The sequence below is a fragment of the Carlito syrichta genome, unplaced genomic scaffold (genome assembly GCF_000164805.1).
Source record: "Carlito syrichta isolate Samal-C Ts95f unplaced genomic scaffold, Tarsius_syrichta-2.0.1 Scaffold304629, whole genome shotgun sequence".
In the NCBI taxonomy this organism is placed as follows: domain Eukaryota; kingdom Metazoa; phylum Chordata; class Mammalia; order Primates; family Tarsiidae; genus Carlito; species Carlito syrichta.
Window position 1 is genome coordinate 131,877 of NW_007248725.1, and position 22,107 is coordinate 153,983.

A 22,107-nucleotide genomic window follows, 5' to 3' on the forward strand; every position below is an offset into this window, starting at 1 on the left:
CAGGCGCGCGCTACCACGCCTGGCTCATTTTTGATTTATTGTAGAGACGAGGTCTTGCCAAGTTGCCCAGGCGGATCTCGAACCCGCGGGCTCAGGCAATCCACTCGCCTCAGCCTCCCAAAGTGCTGGGATTACAGGCTGCGTGCATGTATTTTGTTTACAATATTTCTGGAAAGAGGCCAGATGCAGTGGCTCACACCTGTAATCCCAGCACTCAGGGAGGCTGAGGCTTGAGCCCAGGAGTTTGACACCAGTCTGGGTAACGTCATGAGACCCCACCTCAATACTACCATCACCAAGTTTTATGAAGTCCTTACAGTTTGCTGTGGGTGTGAGCTGCAGAAGTGGGTGGCCAGCCCGCACCCAACACGCCCTCCTCTCTGGGGACAGCCTCCCTCTGCCCCAGGAGGAATTGCTTGTGCCCTGGGTGGCCTGTCAAGCTGGAGACAAAGTACTTTCCCACCTGGACACCCAGCCTGGCCCTCCGGGGTGCCTCTGCCTCCCTGGGGAATGGGCTGGCATGAAGCAGGCCTTGGCCTTGACCTGCTCATGCGGGTAGGCGTTTGGGCTCTGACCTTGGCCCAGGGCCTAATGTCACCCATCCACTGCCATTTGTCCTTTCTCCTGCAGTCCTTTTTTTTTTTTTGGTGACAGGGTCTCACTGTGTTACCTAGTACAGTAGCACGATCATAACTCACTGTGGCCTTGACCTCCTGGGCTCAGGCCGTCTTCTGCCTCGGCCTCCAGAGTAGTTGGGACTACAGGCATGAGCCACCGCACTCACCTAGTTTTTTTTGTTAGAGACAGGGTCTCACTACGTTGTCCAGGCTGGTCTCAAACTCCTGGGCTCAAGCGATCCTCCTGCCTCGGCCTCCCAAAGACAAAGTGCTGGGCTTACAGGGGTGAGCTGCCACACCCGGCCCATCTGCAGTCTTTCTCTTTGAGGCTGGCGGGGCACCTGTGTCCCCAGAGGTGCCTCACCCCAGGCTGGGCCCCAGCGCTTGTCGGGGGTCAGCAGCTGTTGTCTGCCAAGGCGAGGACCAGGCAGGGCCCAGCAGGTGTGGCCTCAGCAGACAGGTGAGGCCTTGATGCTGGCTAGCTGGTGCCAGGAGCCAGGGCTCCGGGCAGATGTGGGGATGGCCCTGATGCTTCTTGGGACATAAACACTGCGGGGCACACTGGCCCACCTGCCCTCCCATTTCACAATCAGGGGATCCTGGCAAGCTCGCAGGACGCAGAGCTGGCCATCCTGCCTGGGTGGTTGTCTGGCCGCAGTTACAGGAAGCAGGCTTTCGGCGAAATGGCTTCTGCCCACTGGGTGGTGCTTCAGAGCCTGTGGGCGCCAAGTGGGGCTGGGGTGGGGTGCAGAGTAGCATCCGAGAAACATTCCAGCCCTGCCCACCATTTCTCCGGGATGGGAAGGACCCATCTCCAGGTGGATGCTGGCCGCATGGAGCCCACCCAAGGCTGGTGCCCCCCTTCCCCCCAGTTCCGAGCCTTTGGAGCTAGGATCAGGCTGCTGCATACCAGCCTGGGAGAGAAAGAGTGAGACCTTGTCTCACGGCGGCTTAGCTCAAGTGCACAGCCCCTCTGTGCCTGTCAACAGCTCGGGAGAAACAACCTGGGGTACGTTGCTTACCGGGCCTGCGGTCCCTCCTTGTGGATGCTCTAAGTCAGGGGTCCCCAGCCCCCGGGCCACAGACCAGTACCACGGCCTGATAGGGCCGCACAGCAGGGGGTGAGTGGCGGGCGAGCGCGTGAAGCTTCAGCTGTGCTTACCACCGCTCCCCGTTGCTTGCATTACCGCCTGAGCTCAGCCTCCTGCCAGATCAGTGGTGGTGTCAGATTCTCATGGGAGCACGAACCCTGCTGTGGCTAGCACACGCGTGCAAGGGGTCTAGGTTGCGTGTCCGTGTGAGAATCGAGCGCTTGGTGACCTGAGGTGGAGCTGAGGTGGTGATGCTAGCGCTGGGGCCTGGCTGCAGATACCGACTGACATGAGCGGTGAGGTTTGATGGCACACTCCCACTCCCCATCCGTGGAAAAACTGTCTTCCGCAAAACCCGTCCCCCATGCCAAAAGGGTTGGGGGCCGCTGCTCTAAGTGGTAGCCCCGGGCCGAGCCAGGCCACTGGCGTCCAGCCCACATGCTTGGCTCCTGCCGGAACTGCTGTTTGCTCTCCAGGAGGCCTCCTGTGAGGACACAGCCTGGCCCAAGCGTGGACGGCGGGTGCTGACACGCACCAGGTGCCGGGGGCTAGGTGCTCCATCAGCTCTCCCCATTTCATTGTCGAGAGCGCACTGGGTCAGCCCCAAAGATGTCCCCGTCCTAAGACTGGGTATTAGGTTTCACGGCCAGGGGATTAAAGATGCTGATGGAATGAAGGTGGCTAATCAGCCGACCTTGAGATGGGAGATTAGCTTGGATTATCTGGGTGGCCCAGTGTAATCTCAGGGTCCTTGTAGGTGAAAAGGGGAGACAGGAAGGCCAGGGTCGGAGTGATGCTGGGTGCTGCTGGCTTTGAGGCGGAGGAAGGGGCTGAGAGCCTGGGCACGGATGTGTCCTCTGAAAGCTGGAGAAGGCAAAGAAGGAGGTTCTTTCCTAGCGCTTCTGGGAGGAACACAGCCTGCCGACACCGTGACTGTAGCCCAGGGAGACTCGTTTTGGACTTCTGACCTCCAGAACTGAAAGATGATAAATTTGTGTTGTTTTAAGCTCCCAAGTTTGTGGTCATTTGTTAAAGCAGCCACAGGACATGAACATGAGCCCCGGGACTTCTATTATGATGTCCCTTTTAAAGATGGTGACACTGAGGTCAGAGAGCAGGTAATTTGCTCAAGGCAGAGTTAGTGACAGGGGACAGTTTTAAATAGAGTTAGGCTCACTCTGGCGCCCTTACTGTGAAGTTGATCACATTTCCCTTTTCACCTTGGCCATTAGGAAGCTTAGCTCCATACTTATGCCCGCTTCCTTGTCCTTGGTGCCTCTCTCATCTCTTTTAGCTTTTTGCTGCTTGCGATGTTGAATACACCTTATGAATCTTCCCTCAAATGCAACCTGGAGCAGGTTCTGGACAGCCTGAGAGGTGGCCAACTTCTCTTCCCCTTTGTGTTCTGGCCTTTCTAGGAGGGGGAGGACAAGATCTTCTTGATTAATAAGCTCCACTCTGTCTACGAGAGGAAGGAGAGGAAAGAGAAGGCAAGGAGCAGGTGAGGGGCCGTGGAGGGGTCCCAACCAGGGCCACTCTGAGTGGGGAGGGGAGTCACTGGGACTGCACTGTATGAAGCTGCTGATACTCCACCACTTTTGACCTATAAAAGTGGCCATTTCATGAGGCTCGACCTCTGCTCGGGTGTGTGAGGCGAGTCCCTGTGGTTTCTCCACCCTGGCCTCTCATTCGTTCTAGGGTCCTCTTTAGCCCGTGAGGGCTGTCTCCTGAGAAAGGCTGTTGGGCGTGTGCTCTGTCCCTCGCTGGGCCCCAGCCACATGGAGGTCCAGCTCGGCCCAGCTAGGTTGCAAGGATGTTGCCATCTGCTGGGCCCCTCACTGATGTCCCTTTCTGGCAGGGCTGGCGGAACCGAGGAGGCTGCGACACCCCCTGCCCTGCTCACAGAGGGACGGGATGCCCGGTGGGACGGCAACGGGCCTCGCAGGCTCACCCTGCAACCGGAGTTGCTGGCCTGAGGCCACGAGGGTCCCTCTTGGTGACCTTGCTGGGGCACCAGTTGGAGAAAAGACTCTATCTCTCCTTTTAAAAGCAGCAGCTGGGCCGAGGCTGGAACCAGAAGGGTTGGCAAGTGGGGCTGGGCACCCCCAGTGGACCCCACCCTGCCAGGGACTCTATTTATTCAGATTAAATGGGTTTTGCAAAATGGGCTTGTCCCTTGACTGTGCTTGTGACCTGGGCCTGCCCAGGTGTGTGCAGGGGCTGCTGGGGCACCATGCCCACAGCCTGCCGCTCACTGTCCCGAGGCCACCCTCCAGGCTCAGTCCAGGTCGTGGGACCCACGGCTGGAGTGGGGCACCCTCTGCTGGCCGAGCCCCACATGGCAGGGGCTGGACCACACCACAGCTTGAGCTACTTCCTTGAGGGGCCTGAGCCTGTGCCAGGGAGAGCGGGCTGGCTGACGTGGGCTAGCCAGGCACGCGCCAGAGTGATGCACATGGCTGGTGCTTTAGTGGCTATTGGGGCGGGGGGGCACCCTTAGGGAGGGTTTCAGAGTTGAGAATGAGCTGTGGGCAAAGCACCACCGAGGCAGAGGGCAGCGGGTGCCCAGGTTCCAAGGGTACAGGGCTTGGTGGTGCAGTGTCAGGCCCTGGCTTCTGGCTGGGGGTGCTGGGGGTGACCTTGGGCCCGAGTAGGCTGCGTTTGAGGAGCCCGTGGGCTGCTGTAAGCCCAAGGCTGTGGGGAATGGGCACTCTGCAAGAGCTGGGCTCGGGACTGAGGAAACGGCCCCGGGGAGGATAACAGGGTCAGGGTGGTGACAGGCCCGACATCTGTCATGCTAGAATGCAACCCAAAAAAGAGTCAGCGCCAGAGAGGAGCTGCCTGTGGCAAAAGTGCTCTGAGCTGGACTGCATCCCATGGCAGTGCTCCTGTGCTCTGCTGACATGGCCCTGTCTGTGGGTGTGCTGCAGGCCATCAAGGCCAGACAGGTCAGATTTCCTGGACTCGTGGCCCACCTGAGTCAGATGGTGCTCAGGGACCTCTGCGCGTAGCTAGCATGGATCCTGTGTGGCTGTGTCTCTGGGCATGAGCGCTGCTGGGCCACACTGGGTAGGCAGTACAGAACGTACACAACTGGCTGGGTCTCCGGGCCAGTCAGACGTGTCCTGTAAACCATGGCAGCCCCTGGTGAGGGAGGGACAGAGTCTGCCACTGCCAGTAGGACTCTGCATTCTTGTCAGCTGTGGCTTGTTGAGCTCGTCACCAACTTCACCACAACCCTGTGGAGTAGGACCAAGCTACTCAGGAACATGCTAGGAAGTGTTGGTAGAATTACCATGTGCCGTCTGTCCTTTGTGTTACCTGGGCTGGGCTGTGGCACCCGGTGATCTAATCAAACACAAACCTAAGTGTTCCTGTGAAGGTGTGTCAATGTAGTTAACATCTATAGTCAATTTTAAGGAGATTATCCTTGATGATGTGGATGGGCCTCATCCAGTCAACTGAAGGCTTTTTTTGAGACAGGGTCTTGCCTTGTCACCAAGGCTGGAGTGCAGTGGTGTGATCCTGGCCACTGCAGCCGTGACCTCTTGGGCTCAAGTGATCCTCCTGTCTCAGCCTCCTGAGTAGCTGGGACTACAGGTATGCACCACCACGCCTGGCCTGTCTCCAGCTTGCTGGCACCGCGGTCTTCAGACCTGCCAGCTCCACCATGGGCTGAGCTAGTCCTCGTTCCGTGTCCCTGTCTCTTACTGGTTGCTTTTCTGATTCACCACGTGGCCTTAAGATGCTCCAGCTAGGGTGCGGAGCTTCTTCCATGACAGCCTGTGTGGTGCTGAGGGCTGGGGGTTGTGTGGGACTAGACTAGACCCTTGCTCACTGGGTGCCCTTGGACATGTTCTGTGATCTCTCCCAGCAAATGACACAGTTCCCTGTAAGTGCTCAGCACCATGCCTGGCACACATTTGAGGCTTTGCTTAAAAAGCAACAAAAAATGGCTAGCTCTAATCACCCCAGGAGACCAACTGAAGACTTGCAAATTGCAAGCTGCCATTAGAGTGGATAGGAGGTTGTCTGTGGCATTTAGGTTTGAACAACAAGTCTCCTTTATGCCCTGTGTCTCGACTTTGGCTGCACAGCGGAACCCACTGGGGAGGTTTTGGTGTTGGGTATGTGCTTGCAGTCCCAGCTATTTGGAGGGCTGAAGCCAGAGGATCACTTGAGCCCAGAAGTTCAAATCCAGCCTAGGCAATGCTGCAAGACTCCATCTACAAACAAACAAACAAAATAATCCCTGGGTTACCCCATGGATTCTGACTGAACTGGTTTGGATGTGACTGATTTTAAACATCTCCAGGTAATCTGAATACATGCAAAAGTTGAGAACCCCTGCTCTGGGCCACATCTAGTACTGGATCACCACAAACACACTCACTCAAGCCTGAGGCACTCGGGGTGTTTGGAAATGCGCTTCTGGTTTTCAAGCTGACTTGGGGATTCAGGGGTATCAGCAGTATCTCAGCAAGGGGTATCAGCAGTAACTCTGCTGAGAAACGCTGAGGTGCAGAGCTAGCGAGCTGACTGTGTTCCATCCTGCTCCTGTGCAGGCTTCCTTGGTCTGCTGGAAGGTACTATTCCTGCAGGGAACATTCCTGAAATGCCCCGACGTCTCCATTTCCCTCTCTGGGCAGAGCATGCGCTCAGCTCCTCCGTGGTGATATCATGACTGTGGTGGCTCCTCCCAGGTTCCAGCAACCTTCTTGGTACACTGTGCTGCTGCCCACCTGATCCCCGCTTTCTGCATTCACTGTTCCTCCATGGGGTGGCCACAACAGTTAAAATAAGGGCAACTCTGAATGGTTGTCTTCTGGCTTCCAAACAGCAGGCCTCCTGTTCACCCACGACACTGGGACCCCCCCCCCACTCCAGGCCCATAAGGCCTTCCCACTGGGCTTTCACGCTGTGGGGGGGGCGGGGTGTGTGTCCCCAGATGCCTGCTGAGTTTCCCAGTCTGTCAAAATCCAATCCAGCCTCAGAGGCCCGAGGCAAATGCTATCTCCTCCGTGAAGCCTACCACATCCTTTGGACATCCTAAGGCTTTGGCCTTGTTCTCCCAAGGCACAAGCGTGGGTATGGTTTGCTCCCCTATATTAACTCTGGACACAGGCAAAAAGTAAATGCTGAGGGTCTGGCATGCAGAGCTGAGTTACTGATGTGAGATGTTCATACTCATTTAGAATGTCAAATGCACTTTTTTTTTTTTTTGAGTTGGGCTCTTGCTCTGTTGCCCAGGCTGGAGTGCAGTAGTGTGATCATGGATCACTGCAGCCTTGAACTCCTGGCTTAAGTGATCTTCCCACTTCAACCTCCTGAGTAGCTGGGATTCCAGGAACACACACCATCATATCTGATTTCTTAAACTTTTTTTATAGAGATGTTTCACTGTGTTGTCCAGGCTGGTCTTGAACTCCTGGGTTTGAGCAGTTCTCAAGTGCATTTTGACTGTCTCATTTCCAAGCTTCATTCTTCCTAGTCTTTTCTTCTCCTGATTAGGACCCATTCCGTGCTTTCCTTCTTACTTTCCAAAGGAGGTCAGAGCCAGCAGCTCCCTACAGGACAGCGGATCCATCTTTGACCTTGCCCAAGGTCATGGGACACTAAAAGACACCCTGTGAGTACTCGAGTGAAGGGTAACATGGGCACCCAGTTCATCTTCAAGAGCCCATCTACGAAACCGGAGAGCCAGAAGTGCAGACACTCAACACACTGAAGGTGATGGCCAGTGTTCCAGGGATGAACCCATGTGCTGTGGTAACTGCCACCTGAAACTCGGCAGTAAAAGGGTGCTGCTTCATTTAGCAACAGAAATTCCCCTTTGCATGTACAAAGTGTTCTGTGAAAGTCAGCCAAGGCTATTTAACCAAAATGAATGAACAAAATGTCTAGACATACCGAAGACCTTCGTTGCTCTCTCCTCTGAATGTTTCTGATGCCCAAACTGGGTCCTAGGTGGCAGCGAGCAGTAGTCCTCTGCTTGGGACTCTATGCAGATTCCGGCCATGTCCTGTTGCTATTCTGGCAACCGCGGTTATCGAATGAACAGACTCAGATGGGCCCAGGCGGTGACAGTGTGAAAGTTCTGCTGTGCCTCCCAACGACTATAAACAAGGTCCAAATATTAACAGCAAAACCACAAAGGATAAAATGAAGTCAAACAACTGAAATTCCGAGTTTAACTAATTGTACATATAAACATATAAACTCTGAGGCTATCACAAAAAAGAGACAGGGAATACATCAAAAAGAGACAGGGAATACTTTTTACCAGTTTTGCTATACAGTAAAAATCGATAATTTCTCTTTGAAAAATGAAAAACACATTGATTTGAACAGCCAAGAAAAAAATTGCAATTTATTAAGATTCAACAAAGCGTTGTACTTTTGAAAGCAACTTTCGGTGCATGTTCTTCAACAATCACATTCTATGAGGAAAAACATTAAGAGCCACAAACTTGTTTTTTAATCTCAGAGTTACAGACATATTAAATCCAAAATAAAAGGTCAAAAAAAATGCAAACAAACCCAACAAAACCCCAAAACAAACAGATTCTTTACGTCCATCCCCATTGTACAACATCAGGAGTGTTTCTACAACTCAATGCTAGATGGCGGCATGGGAAGCCATCTGTCTCAGGTGCACACACGCACATGCACACAAGTATATTTGACATACATATGCAGGTATATATATACATCAAATATATCAAGTGCATGTAATGGCAATGAGATGCAATCACTCTGAGGAAGGTTTGTTTAGCTAAATACACTACTCAACTTGAGAAAAAAAGTCTTGAACCCAGTTTGTGCATAGTTCATGATCCTCTATAAAACCAGCTTTTGTTGATCTGCAATCCTGCAGGACTTTCTTTTCTTTTTTTTTTCTTTTTTGTTTTGATAAAACCATTAAAAAGCTAATTAAAAAAAATGTAATGCACAAGTTTCCTGATCAAGCAGGCAGGGAGCACAATGTTCATATATTTTTTTAAAACATACTTGAGGGTATGTTATTCCATTGTCTTTCTTCCTTGCAAAACAATCAAAACATTGATCATTTTTAAAACATAAAGCAATTTTTAATATATAAAGCACTCTTCAAACATCTATTTCTTTTGAGTCCATTATTTGGTAAATATGTAACTGCTACACATTAGAGATTAGGTATTTTTCTTCTTTTTTTTTTCTTTTTTCTTTTTTTCTTTATTTTTTTGTTTTTTTAATAACATCTTCAGTGCTAAGAGTTGGGTTTAAAAATACATGAAATGGTGTGGAGCTGCCCTCGGGAGCCCTGGCTTTCCTGAGAGCGCATCCGGCATGTGCAAGACAGTGGCCACAACGCCTCGTCACTTCGACGAAAGGCGAGAACAATCGACAGAGTCCACGACGATGGCCGAGGGGGAAAAACACTGTCCAATCCCAGAGCTCTGAAGTAGCGGATCTGCATTCTGAAAATAGGTTTCTTTACGACGGAAGTCTTTTTTTTCTTTTTTTAAAATTCCTTTTTAAATTTTTTTATTTTAAAGTCTGAAGGAGAAAAAAAGGTCTGTAAACAGGTGGGAGCCCAAAACACGGGCTCCCCCAAAAGCAGTCACAACCCACATCCAAGTGCTTGTTTCTGTTCCTTCCGTGGAACCATCCATCTTGACAAGGATCTATGGCCACAGTTCAACAACAGTTTTTATTTTCTTTAACTTTATATTCCAAATGGAAAAATGGTGCAATACTCTGGTAATAATTTTCTTGCATTAGTCCACAATAAAAAGCTGCTAAAGGTAGGTATACATATTATTTCTCCAGAGATATACACTGTAACTTTTAAACGCAGTAACAGAGTCCTTGAGTAAACATTTACACATGAATTGTCACCGGCCCTGTCCTATGAATTCTCTTTAATGTATAGGATTAGCTAAAGGAAGGGCAGGGACACTCAGTGCAAAGTTAGAAGCTAATAATAGTAACAAACATTTGACCAATGCGCCAAAGAAAAGCAGATACTGAAGAAAAAAAGGGAAAACCCACAGATAAATCCCTCACACACTTTCAAACACACGAACACAGAGCGCGCCGAGCAGGAACACGCGCCACACGCGCACAAATGCTCGTTTCAACACACACGCACGCACACACGTAGGCTATGAACTTAGAAATGTTTCCTAGAGCCTGTTTCTGTGTACTGATGTCAACCTGGAAGTATAGAATTAGACTTAGAAAGTGTTCACATTTCATTATTGGCCTGCTGGATTCAAGTATTTGCATGTTTGATATGTCTTTTTTTTAACTTTTAAAAAATATTTTTTGGGATAAAAAAAATGACATGAAAAAGTAATGAAACAAGGGTAATGTGCATAGGCGGATGCAGGGAACAGAGGGCAGCCCACAGACCGCGCCGCTCAGCCCGCCGCGGAGCCTCTGCCCGCGACCCCACTCTGCCCTGACTACCGGCCGCCTCTGGTAATGTGCATAATCGTCACAGGCTCATTTTAAATAGGCTTCACGTCTCCCTCCCTCCCTCCCCCCAGATAAAATAACCCTTTCCAGCCCACAATCTGAAAAGTGCCCTTCATGATAGAACTAATCTAAGCAGCTTTTATACTTAAAAAATCAAAATGACAACACACCATACAAACTAAGACACACAAAATAAAAAGCTATGAGGAACATCCTGTCATTAGCATGTGACACTGACCGACGCAGCCCGCACTGTCTTGGGAACAGTTCGCAAGGACTGGGCCAAGGTTCGTCTTCAGAACTGGACAGAGGTACTTGAAGGGCTGCCGCTGCTGGGCTCCCATACGCGGCGCTGCCCGGCTGGAAAGGGCCAGCTCTCTCCTGGTGCTGATGATTGTGGCTCCTAGAGGGACTCCCCGCTGAGCAGGTCCCCAGGCAGCAGCGTGGTGAGTGGGGTGGGACTGCCGATCACCCTGCTGTCGTCGGCACTGGGCGGGCCCCACAGGCTGCTTGAGTACTGGGGCACCCCGCCCCACAGCAGCTCGCTGCTCCCTTTGCCGCCCAGGCACGGGGCATTCCAGTGGCCGGTGTCACTGCGCACCAGGCCGTGGGAGCTGCCAGAGGCGCCCAGCCGCGGCTGGCTGGTGGCACTGCTGGACTGCCAGCTGGAGGTGGGCGGCAGTGCCTGGCCTTGGGCTAAGAAGCGATTCACTTCTTCTTCGCCGGCGAATTCGGCCAGGATGGTAGTGTTTCCCAGGACACACCTGCAACAGCGAGATGGCACATGAATGGGCAACGCCAGCCCTGCCAAGTCTGTGGCACTGGCTTTCAGTTTTTGCAGTGGGAAAGGCCACCTGGAAGTCATCTTTTGGCTATTTCCCAACCCAGGTTATGAAATTTTTCCTTATTTTAGACTCTAGCAACTACACTGTACTGGTGTATAGCACACATTTTCAGCTTCAAGAAGGTACCATTAAACTTGGGAATCATTCAGTATCAGTATAATTTGCAAACTGGGCTACCAACAGGACACCTAATTTTTAGCCACACATGTCAAGTGATGTCACTAAGGAGGTCTACTTACACACTGAACTCAAAGCATATTTTCATTAGGGAGGGGACAAGGACCACTGCTGGGCCCTGTGTGGGAATATGTCGCGCTCTCCTGAGCTTTACCTGGGGAGAGAGTGCTTTCTATCATTGTGCTCCTTGGGGAGCCTTTCCCTAGTGGAGGGTATAGACATGGCAACCCTGCAGTAGAAGATACAACTGATATGTCCCAGGACACCTGTTAGGAGTTGTACTGTGTCCCTTCAAATTCATATATTGAAATTCGGACCCCCAATACCCTCAAATGTTACTGTATTTGGAGACGACTTTAAAGAGGTAATTAAATTAAATGAGGCTATATGGAGTGGGTCCTAATCCAACATGACGGGTGGCCTTTAAAAAAGAGAAGACGACACAGACATGTATAGAGGGATGATCATGTGAGGACATAGGGAGAAGGTGGCTGTCTCAGCCAAGGAGGCCTCAGAAGGAACCAGTCCTGCCTACGCCTTGACCTTGGACTTCCAGTCTCCTGAATGTGGGGAAATAAATGCCTGTCATTTAAGGCTCTCAGTCTGTGGTACTTTGTCATGATAGCCCCAGGAAACACATACAAGCACCCCAAGCCTAACACTCTTGGGGACAGGCAGCCACTTAGCAGTGCTGAAGTGGCTGTGAAGAGACGTACATGTGCAGAGACTTCTGGGCCTTGGCAGCTTCCTCTTTAGAGCTGTACCGGACCACGGCATTGCCTTGAGTCAGGTTCAGGTGGAATGTGATGAGAGGCCCGTGTTGCAAACACAACGTCCGCAGTGTGGAACCATCAATCTGATCGAGGAAGCACAGGGACACAATTGAGTTTTCCTCTGATCTTTTCTACTACATTCTTAAAAGAAAACAAAACCAGTATACCAAACATGAGGAAAATGCCTTTCCTTAAAAGGGCTTAATGATACATGGCTTTATAATACTGATGCTTTATACCTCAGTGAGTTGGTGCATCACTCAAGTCTCAGATATTTCAGTTACAGTTTATGAGTTCAGCTAATGTGAGGAGGGAGAAACCCTATTTTGGGTTCTGCTCCTCTCTCACCAGAGGAAATCACAAGAGCTTTTGGTTTGCACAAGGCTCCAGGGCCTAGCTGCTAACAATGGACTTGGGAGACACATGCTGGCTAAATCATTTTTTTTTTTTTTTTTTTTTTTAAAAGAGACAAGCTCTCATTCTGTCACCCAGGCTGTGGTGCAGTGGCATGATCACAGCTCACTGCAGTTCCAACTCCTGGGTTCAAACCATCGACCAGCCTCAGCCTTCACACTTGGGACTACAAGCATCACTGCATCACCTTTGAGCGGGTAATTTTAAGATAAACAACTCTATTTATAGAGGCATTGTTTTTTAGTCCCAGGCAGATGAGTAAACAATTCCCCAGGACCGTGGTTAAAAGAGGTCCGGGGGCCACTCTGCTCGCTGCTGCTGGAGCCTGATCTCAGCAGTGGCTTCTCTCCTCTCACACGGTGTCACCTCTGCCTGTACCTGGGGTGTGAGGTTGCGAAGAACGAGCCAGCTGCTTGTCCTTCCTGAGGTGTCGGTGCTCCAAGCAGAACCTGTAACAAGCCGACAAGGTCCATGTCAGGAGACAGCACAGTCCTGTCCGTCTCTGGTCTTGCCTAAATTGTGTGGCAGCAAAGGACTCTCTCTTAACCTGTGAAAACTCACATTCTCTCTCAATAAACCAAAACCTCATGACCCCTGCAGACACCCTACCCACCGCTCCCTGAAAACACTGACTTCCTAGAGATTCCCACCAGCTCAGACCTATGCTTTGCTGTCTGTGCCATGAGCAGCAGGTGTGTGAGAGCCATAAGAATCAACCTAACAAATCAGTCCATGAGCAGCAGGTGTGTGAGAGCCATAAGAATCACTGGTCTCCACCTCTGCCTGTTTGACTCCCATGGAGGCTCAGGCTCAGTGTGCTAAATGTCTACTGGTTAACATATGCATATATTTTTTACTATGTATTTTTCTACTCCTGTGACAGATTAGTTACTGGTTAGCAACATAAAGCAAACTCATATGGGCTGCTATTGAAAGCCTGAAACAATTTCAAACTATCTGTAGCTGATTTAAGCCTTCAGTTTCTTAAACTCGTAACACATTTTTTTCACCCCAAAGGTTCAGCATGCAGTACCAGAGAGAAGCCTACTGCAGATTATGACAGAGCTGTGATTTTGTTTTTTAGAGATGGGGTCTTGCTCTGTGGGTCCAGGCTGGAGTGCAGTGGTACAATCACAGCTCACTGCAGTCTCCAACTCCTGGCCTCAATGTCCTCCTGCCTCAGTCTCCCAAAGTGCTGGGATTGCAAGCATGAGCCACTGTACCTGGTCAGAGTTGTGGTTTTCAAACTGTTGGGGTTTGTCTTTGGTCTAGAAAGCTCTTATGTTCCAAGGAAGTCTCGTGAGCTGGCTGGTGGAGGCTGGGAGCCTAGAAAGGCTACATGGGCATTCTCCGAGGATCTAGCACAACCGAGGCTGAAGTTGGCCACGTGAACCCCCGGGGGGTGCTGGAATTGCCTGGGATTCCCTAGCCCACAACAAGTCCACTGGGTGCTGACACACCTAGGGCTGATGCTGAAAACACCAAGCTTGCCCAGCCAATGCCCTAGAAGTTCAGTGTGACCTTGTGCTCTCCTATCCCTTCCCAGCCTCCAGAGACGGAGGCCAGGGTGTTTACAAAGGAGCTGTGGGGTTGAAGGTAAGCACCTAGAGGACAAGCAGAGCTGGTGTGAAGCACCCTCCATCTCCTCCATTTGAACAAGTAGTGCAGGGAGCTTACCCGAGGAGTAGGAGCTGGTCCAGCCGAGGGGGCTGGCGCCCCAGGTGGAGGAAGGCTTCGGATTGGTTAACCCTGGAGGTGGCCTCGTGGGTGCAGTAGTGTTTCTGGGCACCTTCCACAGTTCATGAGACAGCGAGGCTTGTGTGTGGGAGGCTGGGCCAGAGGACCATGTTGATTTAATGTCTGACAGTTTACCTAGGAAGGCAGAGAAACGGAGTACAAACATGCTTGAGACAAAGAGGAAAAGTCATTGCCATGTTTGGGGAACCATACAGAGTACTCCCTGACACCAGTAGACTGGGTGATAAAAAAAAAAAAGCACCAAATAAAGCACCTTGAAGCAAGACTCACGGGACAGCTTGCTCTTTAGTTTCTGTTCAGATACGGTCTGCGTGTGTTCAGTATCCAGTATAGACTTTGCCAGTATTTCTGATACTTAATCAATTCTCTAAATGTACCAAACACAAATTTGCCATCAAGAAAAGAACATTTCTGAAGTTCAACATAAAGGCTAACTTGTCAACATAGTCTACTTGGGCAGATGTTATAACCTAACAAATCAGTCCAGATCGAAAGCATAACACACACATCCATCCTACTTTCTGCTAGTTCTCTGAGCCTCAGTCCCCTTTCAAAGTAGTGCCCCTTCTGACACAATCACTCCTCCCTACCTACCACTGTTTTCTTCCAAAGCTGCCAGAGGTGCTTTTTGTATATCACACTGTGGAAAATGAATGTGGCCCAGCCTCCCTGAGGCTGAGGTTCAGCATCTCGGCATACTGGTTGAAGGAAGCACTATTTTAAGGTTCTTTGGGAGTAAACCCTCTAATGACCATTAGTCTCAGCCTGCTGGTATGTCAGGGCAAAGTCAGGAGGAACAGACCTCTAGACAGCTGCTTCTGCCAGTCTCACTGGCCCAGTGCAGACAGGGGAAGGGGGCACAGGCAGCAGAGCGGTCACTGTCCCCATGAGCTCCTGTGCCCCCTACTTAGGCAGCACTGCAGGAACTAGACCAACACAAATGTAAGCCCACAAACACTCATGAGGGGCTTTCCAAGCCTGACCACTGGATTTGACTGCAACTCTGTAACAAACAAATGCTCATCTTGATTAGAGAAACAAAACGCCATGAAAACTGTCTTAGACATGGGAAAGATTACTTTATTTTGCCCTTTCTCTTTAGCTACATGATCATGTAAGTGTAAAAGGTCTAAACACAACCCCTTCTGTAAACATTAGAAGAAATAAAAATAATCCACTCACTTTTTTTTTTAAAGTAAGATGCTAAACTACATCAAAACTACTTTCTCCGTAAGGTACTGGTATTAAAAGAATTCCTACAGCATTCTTACAGTTTTTTTTTTTTTTTTAATCTAGACGAGAAGATTTGATGAAATATAGAAAACATTTGAATAAATTTATAAACAACAAACCCTCCTTATTTAAGTTCTATTATCTATTAACAAATCTGCTACTCATTTTGTGTCCATATATCTTTATACCCGTTGTCTTAGAAAGTTCAGATTCAAATTCCTCTAAAGTTTTTATGACAGACAATTCTGAGTTCTCCTCTAAGCCTAAAAGAAACTGCTTGTTTGAAAGACTTGTCTAGTCTAAGGTAACATGGAACTACTCCAGAGCCTGGAGCTATCCAAGCAATGGAGAGCAGCCAACTGGGTGCTGGCATTAGCCCATGAGCCCTGCTAGCCATCCTACCTCCCTGTGGCAAATCCAAGTAACAGCAGGTTCTAGGCAGCTGCTTGTTGCTAAGTGCTTTTTAATACCTCTCTCTACCCCTTGTCATGTAGCTTAGGGGGGAAGGAAGAGAAAATGCGTAGGTTCACATCATCATGTGGTCTTCAGGACTCCATGGAGGACACACTACCACTTCCATTCCATGTGTGAGGATGTAGATGTGCCCAAGGTGCCACGACTGCTCCAGGGCAAGGCCTATATCCATCCTCCATCACACCACAGGCCTCCAGCTCGAGGAGTGAGTAGACAGACCAACAGGAAGAGCTGAGGGCCAACAAAGTTTTGTTTGGGGTAATAAAGAAAATGCTACCTGCAAGTCGAGAGACCAGGTGCGTACCTGCAACACTAGGTGCGGATGCAATGCTGCTGAAAGAGCTACTGTAGCCGGAGGCACTGAGCGGCCAGGCACTCGAGGAAGGCAGCGTGGCATTCTGAGATGATGGTGGGGAGGACCCTGCAGAACCAAACACGGCACTAAGCAAGGCGGTAGCACGTGGGGGAGCAACCTCATCCTGGGGGTGAGAATCTCAACAACCAGGAGTGACTGTCCCTAAGCTGCTGTTTCTGATAGAAGCCTGAAAATGAAAGCGTGAGATGGGAAGGAAGACACAGGCATGCCTCCCACTCTGAGCCCCCACAGTCATGAGGGGAGACCCAGGATGCTTCTGAAGGCTGAGGAAGCAAAGGCCAGGAAACAGCATGAGCATCTCAGAGAAGATAATTATTGCCAGAATGTTGAAATTACCATGCCAGAGTTTCAGAGGACCACAATAATTTCCCTTCCAAATAAGATGAAAGGAAACTCCAGGACAATTCCCATCCTTTCACAGTTCTAACAGCCACAAAATTAAAAACACAACTCCAAGCTTTTTATTATAAATTGTCATAAAAATACGAGCATTTTTCCTGACTTGGGTGTCCCATTCATATTTCTCTTTAAAAAGATGTAGAGACAGTCTCGCTCTGTCGCCCAGGCAGGAATGCTGTGGTGCAATCCTGGCTCATTGCAGCCTCCAACTCCTGGGCACAGATTTCTCTCTTTAAATACGGAAATAAAGAGACATCTGTCCTAATAACTGTGTATATGAACTTGAGTTATTCCATCCCTAGAATTACAGTTTTTTGAGAAGAGCTTGTCTTTGCCCTTGGAAGTGAGACTTGGGGGTTTATAGACCACCCTCAAGACATCCCGATGCCTTGTGAAAAGGCTTAGCTCCACGCATCTTGGTTTGTTTGGCTAATGCTGCCTTCCTTCTCGATTCTGTGGAGAAAGCAAGAAGCTGGGGAGGAAGACTGAGGATGGAGTAATGGTGACAGTCTATGGGAAAGCAGGACGGAAAACGAGTTCTCCTGACTGGGACAATGATTCCAGCATGTGGGTGCTGGCGGGAGAAGGGCACATGAGCACCATCTGGCTGGTACATTCATCACAAATGGAATCTGATGGCTTCTCAAAAAGCCATGGTACCGCAGCCACAGGTTTCCACCTGGAGCATCCTTTCCCTAGACCACAAACTGTGTGGCACTTCCTGGACTTGTGCAGTGTACAACCTGCTCACCTGCTTGCAATTGCCATGTTAAGTGTCCTCTTTAGAATGAGATCACCAGAGTTGAGGAAAGTTAAAATTTATTTGTAATCTGCAGGTTTTCAATTTTAAAAGGTATCAGCTCTACTGACATCCTAAGCTGCTACTTATTCACTCTTCTTTCATTTACCAGCAAAATAAGGATAAAAATGATAACAGTCACTAACCCTGGGATTAGAGACTATTAACCTACATGGTATTTCTTTTATACAGAACAATAGGGTACTTAGTTTTTAATAGTTTTCTAGTTTTGAAATTTTTAGTTTCAGTAGTGAAATTTGTCCCATGATTTTACAGTCCATTTTCCTTTCTTGAAGAAGTGTTAGTATCAATATGTCATGAAACAGCATGACTATATTCCACTGTTCTGGTTAATATTCACTTCATAAGGGCTAAAACTGTAAATAACATCCAAGTAAATACAGGGTTACTGTACATTTTTATTATAAATCAGAACTTAATGCCAATGGCAATACATAAAAAACAGAAAATGTAAATTAAAAACCCATATCCAATAAATATACTCAAAGAAAACAAAACAAATCCATGTAGAAAATATGTAAAACAAGCTAATTTCAAGAGAGCACTTGCTAGTTCTCACTGTTTTCCTTCCAGGACCTATTTTCTTTCTTTCTTTTTTTTTTTTTTGAGTGGGAGTCTCACTCTGTCACCCAGACTGGAGTACAATGGCCGCTCCCGGCCACCGCAGCCTCGACCTGCTGGGCTCCGGCGATCCTTCCGCCCCAGCCTTCCGAGTAGCCGGAATTACAGGCACGTGCTACCACGCCTGGCTGATTTTTTTTGATTTATTGTAGAGATGAGGTCTCGCCAAGTTGCCCAGGCGGGTCTCGAACCCATGGGCTCAGGCAATCCACTCACCTCAGCCTCCCAAAGCATGGGATTACAGGCTGAGCCACCGAGCCTGGCTGGGACTATTTTCTTTTCTTTTCTTTTTTTTTTTTTTGAGTTGGAGTCTCACTCTGTCGCCCAGACTGGAGTGCAGTGGCCGCTCCCGGCCACCGCAGCCTCGACCTGCTGGGCTCCAGTGATCCTTCCGCCTCAGCCTTCCAAGTAGCTGGAATTACAGGCGTGCGCTACCATGCCCGGCTGATTTTTTGATTTATTGTAGAGATGAGGTCTCGCTGCCCAGGTGGGTCTCGAACCCACGGGCTCAGGCAATCCACTCATCTCAGCCTCCCAAAGGCGCGGGATTACAGGCTGAGCCACCAAGCCCGGCTGGGGCCTATTTTCTTAATGTCTTCTCTCTGTCACTCAAGAAGACAAAGGCCTACTATGGTGAGGTCCCTGAGCAGGGTGCAGGTCTGCAGAGATGTCTAGAAGATGCACATGCAGGGTATAGTACAGCATGCTGACAGAGGTGGTGACAAAGGTCTGGTTGCTGTAGTGCTGTGAGTATACCATGGCGCTGGTGCTTTTTGCTTAGCAACTTTGACAAGAAGCCGTCTTCACTGTACCTTCTTTCTCTCAATAACAAACCACAGCATCTGCCTCAACAAAACCACAAGGGGCACCAAAATGGAAGAAAACAGGTTTCCAGCGTTGGACTAGTCATGGGACAGGGGAGGGGTTTGTCACGTGCTGCGCAAGCTGAATGCTGCTGAACACGGATGTCTGTATACATGTGCCAGGGTGGGCTTGGAAGCTGCCCAAGGCACAGTGTTCATGTGACCCTACTGTCAAGTCCCTAGGAAGTCATACAACATGCCCGTGGAGATTTGAGCTGCCCAGACTGTATGGATGGCTGACGCCTTTCGTCCCAGAGCTGAAGATTTCCTTTCCTTTCCTTATCTCGATGGCCAATGTTTTCCTCAGGTTTTGGTCCTCTTTTGCCCTTGCCCTCTGTCTCCTTAGCTGGGCAGGCTATGGAGGTGAAGAGAGCTGCTTAGCTCTGTCCAGAATTCATGTACTTTTCAGGCCGCCTTCATCATGCCACAGCACACTTGGGATGATGGCAGAGGTCACTGACATCCCCTAACTTGCAGTCCCCCGGGTGCTGCCTAGAGGACGAAGGGCCAGTAATACTTTATCCAGGCACCATTCCAGAAGCTCTGTCATATATCAAGCAACTTTAATTCTTTCCAGCTTCTCTTAATACCTGTATCAGCACAACCTGTATCACGCTTCTCCACCATACTCAAAATACACTAACTTTCCCTGTCAGGCACAAACTTGGTACCCCATGAGGCACGGTGAGCAGGGAGGGCTGAGTCTCTGATCTGTCTGGCACCTCACCTGTCCTCTGCCATCTTACACAGGTACCTACCTTGTACCACTCACCTGTCCCTGACAGCAGGAACACCCACAATGCCCCTGCTCCAAAAAGCAGCATCAAACCCCAAAGAATGCACAACGTTAAACAGGAAGGTTAATCTGTACTTATATTGGGGCTTTTTAGTCAAACCACAGACACATTTAGAAACCTATCACTTTATTCATTTATTTATTTATTTTTGAGTCAGGGTCTCACTGTGTCACTCAGGCTGGAGTGCAGTGGCATGATCAGGGCTCAATGTAACATCAACCTCCTGGGCTCAGATGATGCCGAGTAGCTGAGACTAAAGGTACATACCACCATGCCCAGCTAATTTTTAAAAATATTTTGTAGAGATGAGGTCTCACTATGTTGCTTAGGCTAGCTTTGAACTCCTGAGCTCAAGCGATCCTCTTGCCTCGGCCTCCCAAAGTGCTGGGATTACAGGTGTGAGCCACTGCTCCCAGCTAGAAGCCTATTACTTTAGAGAACCATAGAAGTAAACACATGGCTCCCTCAGATCATATTTCAAGTGGAAAAATTAATATTTTGAGAACGATCCAAGTGGTCTTATTAGTGATATGCACCCGTAGTAGTCTAGTTCTTTCTTCCATAATAACAGAATCCTGTGATAAAACATCATCGGGGACGGCACTTCCATGATAAAACATGATCTACTAATAAATCAGGCAGAAACAACACAAATCAACCTCCATTCCCCTGGATGTATCACCGGATAGCTTCGCATGCAGTTTCAGGAGACTAGAAAAAGCCCCGCCCACTGTGTGGATCCCGCCCTTGCCCTACAGGCAATCTGCCACCCAGAGCAGCTCTCTCCTCACCTCCACTCTTGAGGAGGTAGCGGTTGACATCCTGGATGGTGGTGTTGATGGTAGGCCCGGTGGGGACACTGCCAGGAGTGACGTCAGGGTCATTCTCGGGATCAATATTCTGAAGTCCTTTCCACGGAACACCAGGATGGAATTCTGTTTATGGAAACCAAAACAAGAAGCCACATATCAGAGTACCTGCACACTGCTTCATGACATCTTAAGATTTTGTTTGTAAACATTTTTATAATCTGCTAATTAAATTAAGAGGCACCCTTTAGACTCTCTTTCATTAAGGTAATCAGTCCTTTGGAACAAACTGAACCAGATGTTATAATTACCACACTGAGAGAGTTTTCACATAGGGTCCACATAATTTTAGCAGTTGGTATAAAATGCCCCTGCTCACACTTCCTGCTGCCCCCTTCCTCTTCTCATATTGAAGTAAGGGACTATAGCAAGATGCCTGATACCAGCCATACCTAAAGTTACCTGACAAATGGACTTCCTGAAAATGCCAAAACTATGGGCTTAATGCTTCCAGAATCCTTGGCTCAGATTCTGGTCTCCCTCAGGCTTAATCACAGTTCCCTCAGGCTTGGAGCCTGTTCAGACCTGCTGTTACACAGACGTGTTGCCTGGTCTTACCTGGGGGCCAGTTGATGCTGGAGCCATTGGAAATTTTATCACTGTCAGATTTGGCACGTGACCAACTATGGGGAACAGCTACGGGAGGACTGGCTGGTGACTCACTGTTCTGGATTAAATCATACCGGCCATAGGAGTCATCAATGGAGGACTTACCTGGAGGCCCAATGCTAAGACCTCCAGGGATAGCACCTGTGAGGACAACAGGAAACAAAGAACCGAGTGAATATACTCCACTCCAGAAACACCAGAGGACACCTGAGAGCCTTCCCTTCCAGTTCAATGCCTTGCTCTTTTCAAAATTACAGGCATTATAAGAGTTGGCCTCTCTAGGATTCTCTAAGAATAAGTGGCTATTTTAGTTAGTCCAAGCTTTGTCCTTGAAAGACTGAAACCCTTGAAGAACCGATTTAGTTTGTCAAGTTGAAAATCTTTATAGAATATATATCCATACTATGAGAAACTGCCTTTTTGGTGATAAACCTTTTTGAGGATAACTTGTGAGACTTTGTGGTTTGCTATCAAACTTGCTGTGGCCTCAGTGTTCTGCCCTCACTTTAGTCTTCTGTCCTCATTATAGAAGAACAAACTGGGCGTTAACCCATACAGACCAAACCAACCAGACACAGGCAATGGAGCTCTCTCTTGCCAAAAAAAAGTCAGTTATTACATGATGATTTTCCATAAAGTAACCACTAGAAATAATTTTTTCTTTTTAAGAATGCTTCCTATCAAGGAAAAATGATATAACCTATTACTTTTCTTTGCTGTTTATTCTACCAGAGCTGAATTAATCCTTGTTAAATTACCTCCATGGTTAGCATTTTTTCTTCTTCCTTCTTTCGAAGGATTTGATTTCCTATTTGTGTTTTATAATTTTATTATAAAAATTTCTTTTCAGTGACTCAAATTTTCTATTGATATATACAGATACCGTATAAAGAAAATGTATACAGGCT

At 48.9% G+C, this 22,107-nt stretch overlaps 2 protein-coding genes across 3 annotated transcripts in view; one reads left to right on the forward strand and one right to left on the reverse strand.

Moving 5' to 3' along the window:
- Positions 1–3,864, forward strand: part of TMC6 (transmembrane channel like 6) — a 16,377-nt gene extending 12,513 nt beyond the window's left edge. The window contains exons 18-19 of the mRNA XM_021713606.1: positions 3,127–3,209; positions 3,567–3,864. Coding sequence (XP_021569281.1) covers positions 3,127–3,209; positions 3,567–3,684 — 201 coding nt within the window. The 3' untranslated portion in view covers positions 3,685–3,864. The remainder of the gene's footprint in view (positions 1–3,126; positions 3,210–3,566) is intronic.
- Positions 3,865–9,407: 5,543 nt separating this feature from the next.
- Positions 9,408–22,107, reverse strand: part of TNRC6C (trinucleotide repeat containing 6C) — a 68,598-nt gene continuing 55,898 nt past the window's right edge. Inside the window, exons 14-20 of one of the 2 annotated variants that reach the window (XM_008060455.2) lie at positions 21,149–21,340; positions 20,513–20,656; positions 16,150–16,266; positions 14,058–14,252; positions 12,759–12,829; positions 11,910–12,049; positions 9,408–10,935 (exon numbers count right to left, since the gene is read on the reverse strand). In XM_008060455.2, coding sequence (XP_008058646.1) covers positions 10,575–10,935; positions 11,910–12,049; positions 12,759–12,829; positions 14,058–14,252; positions 16,150–16,266; positions 20,513–20,656; positions 21,149–21,340 — 1,220 coding nt within the window. In that variant the 3' untranslated portion in view covers positions 9,408–10,574. The remainder of the gene's footprint in view (positions 10,936–11,909; positions 12,050–12,758; positions 12,830–14,057; positions 14,253–16,149; positions 16,267–20,512; positions 20,657–21,148; positions 21,341–22,107) is intronic. The other variant, XM_008060457.2, reaches the window with a different exon arrangement.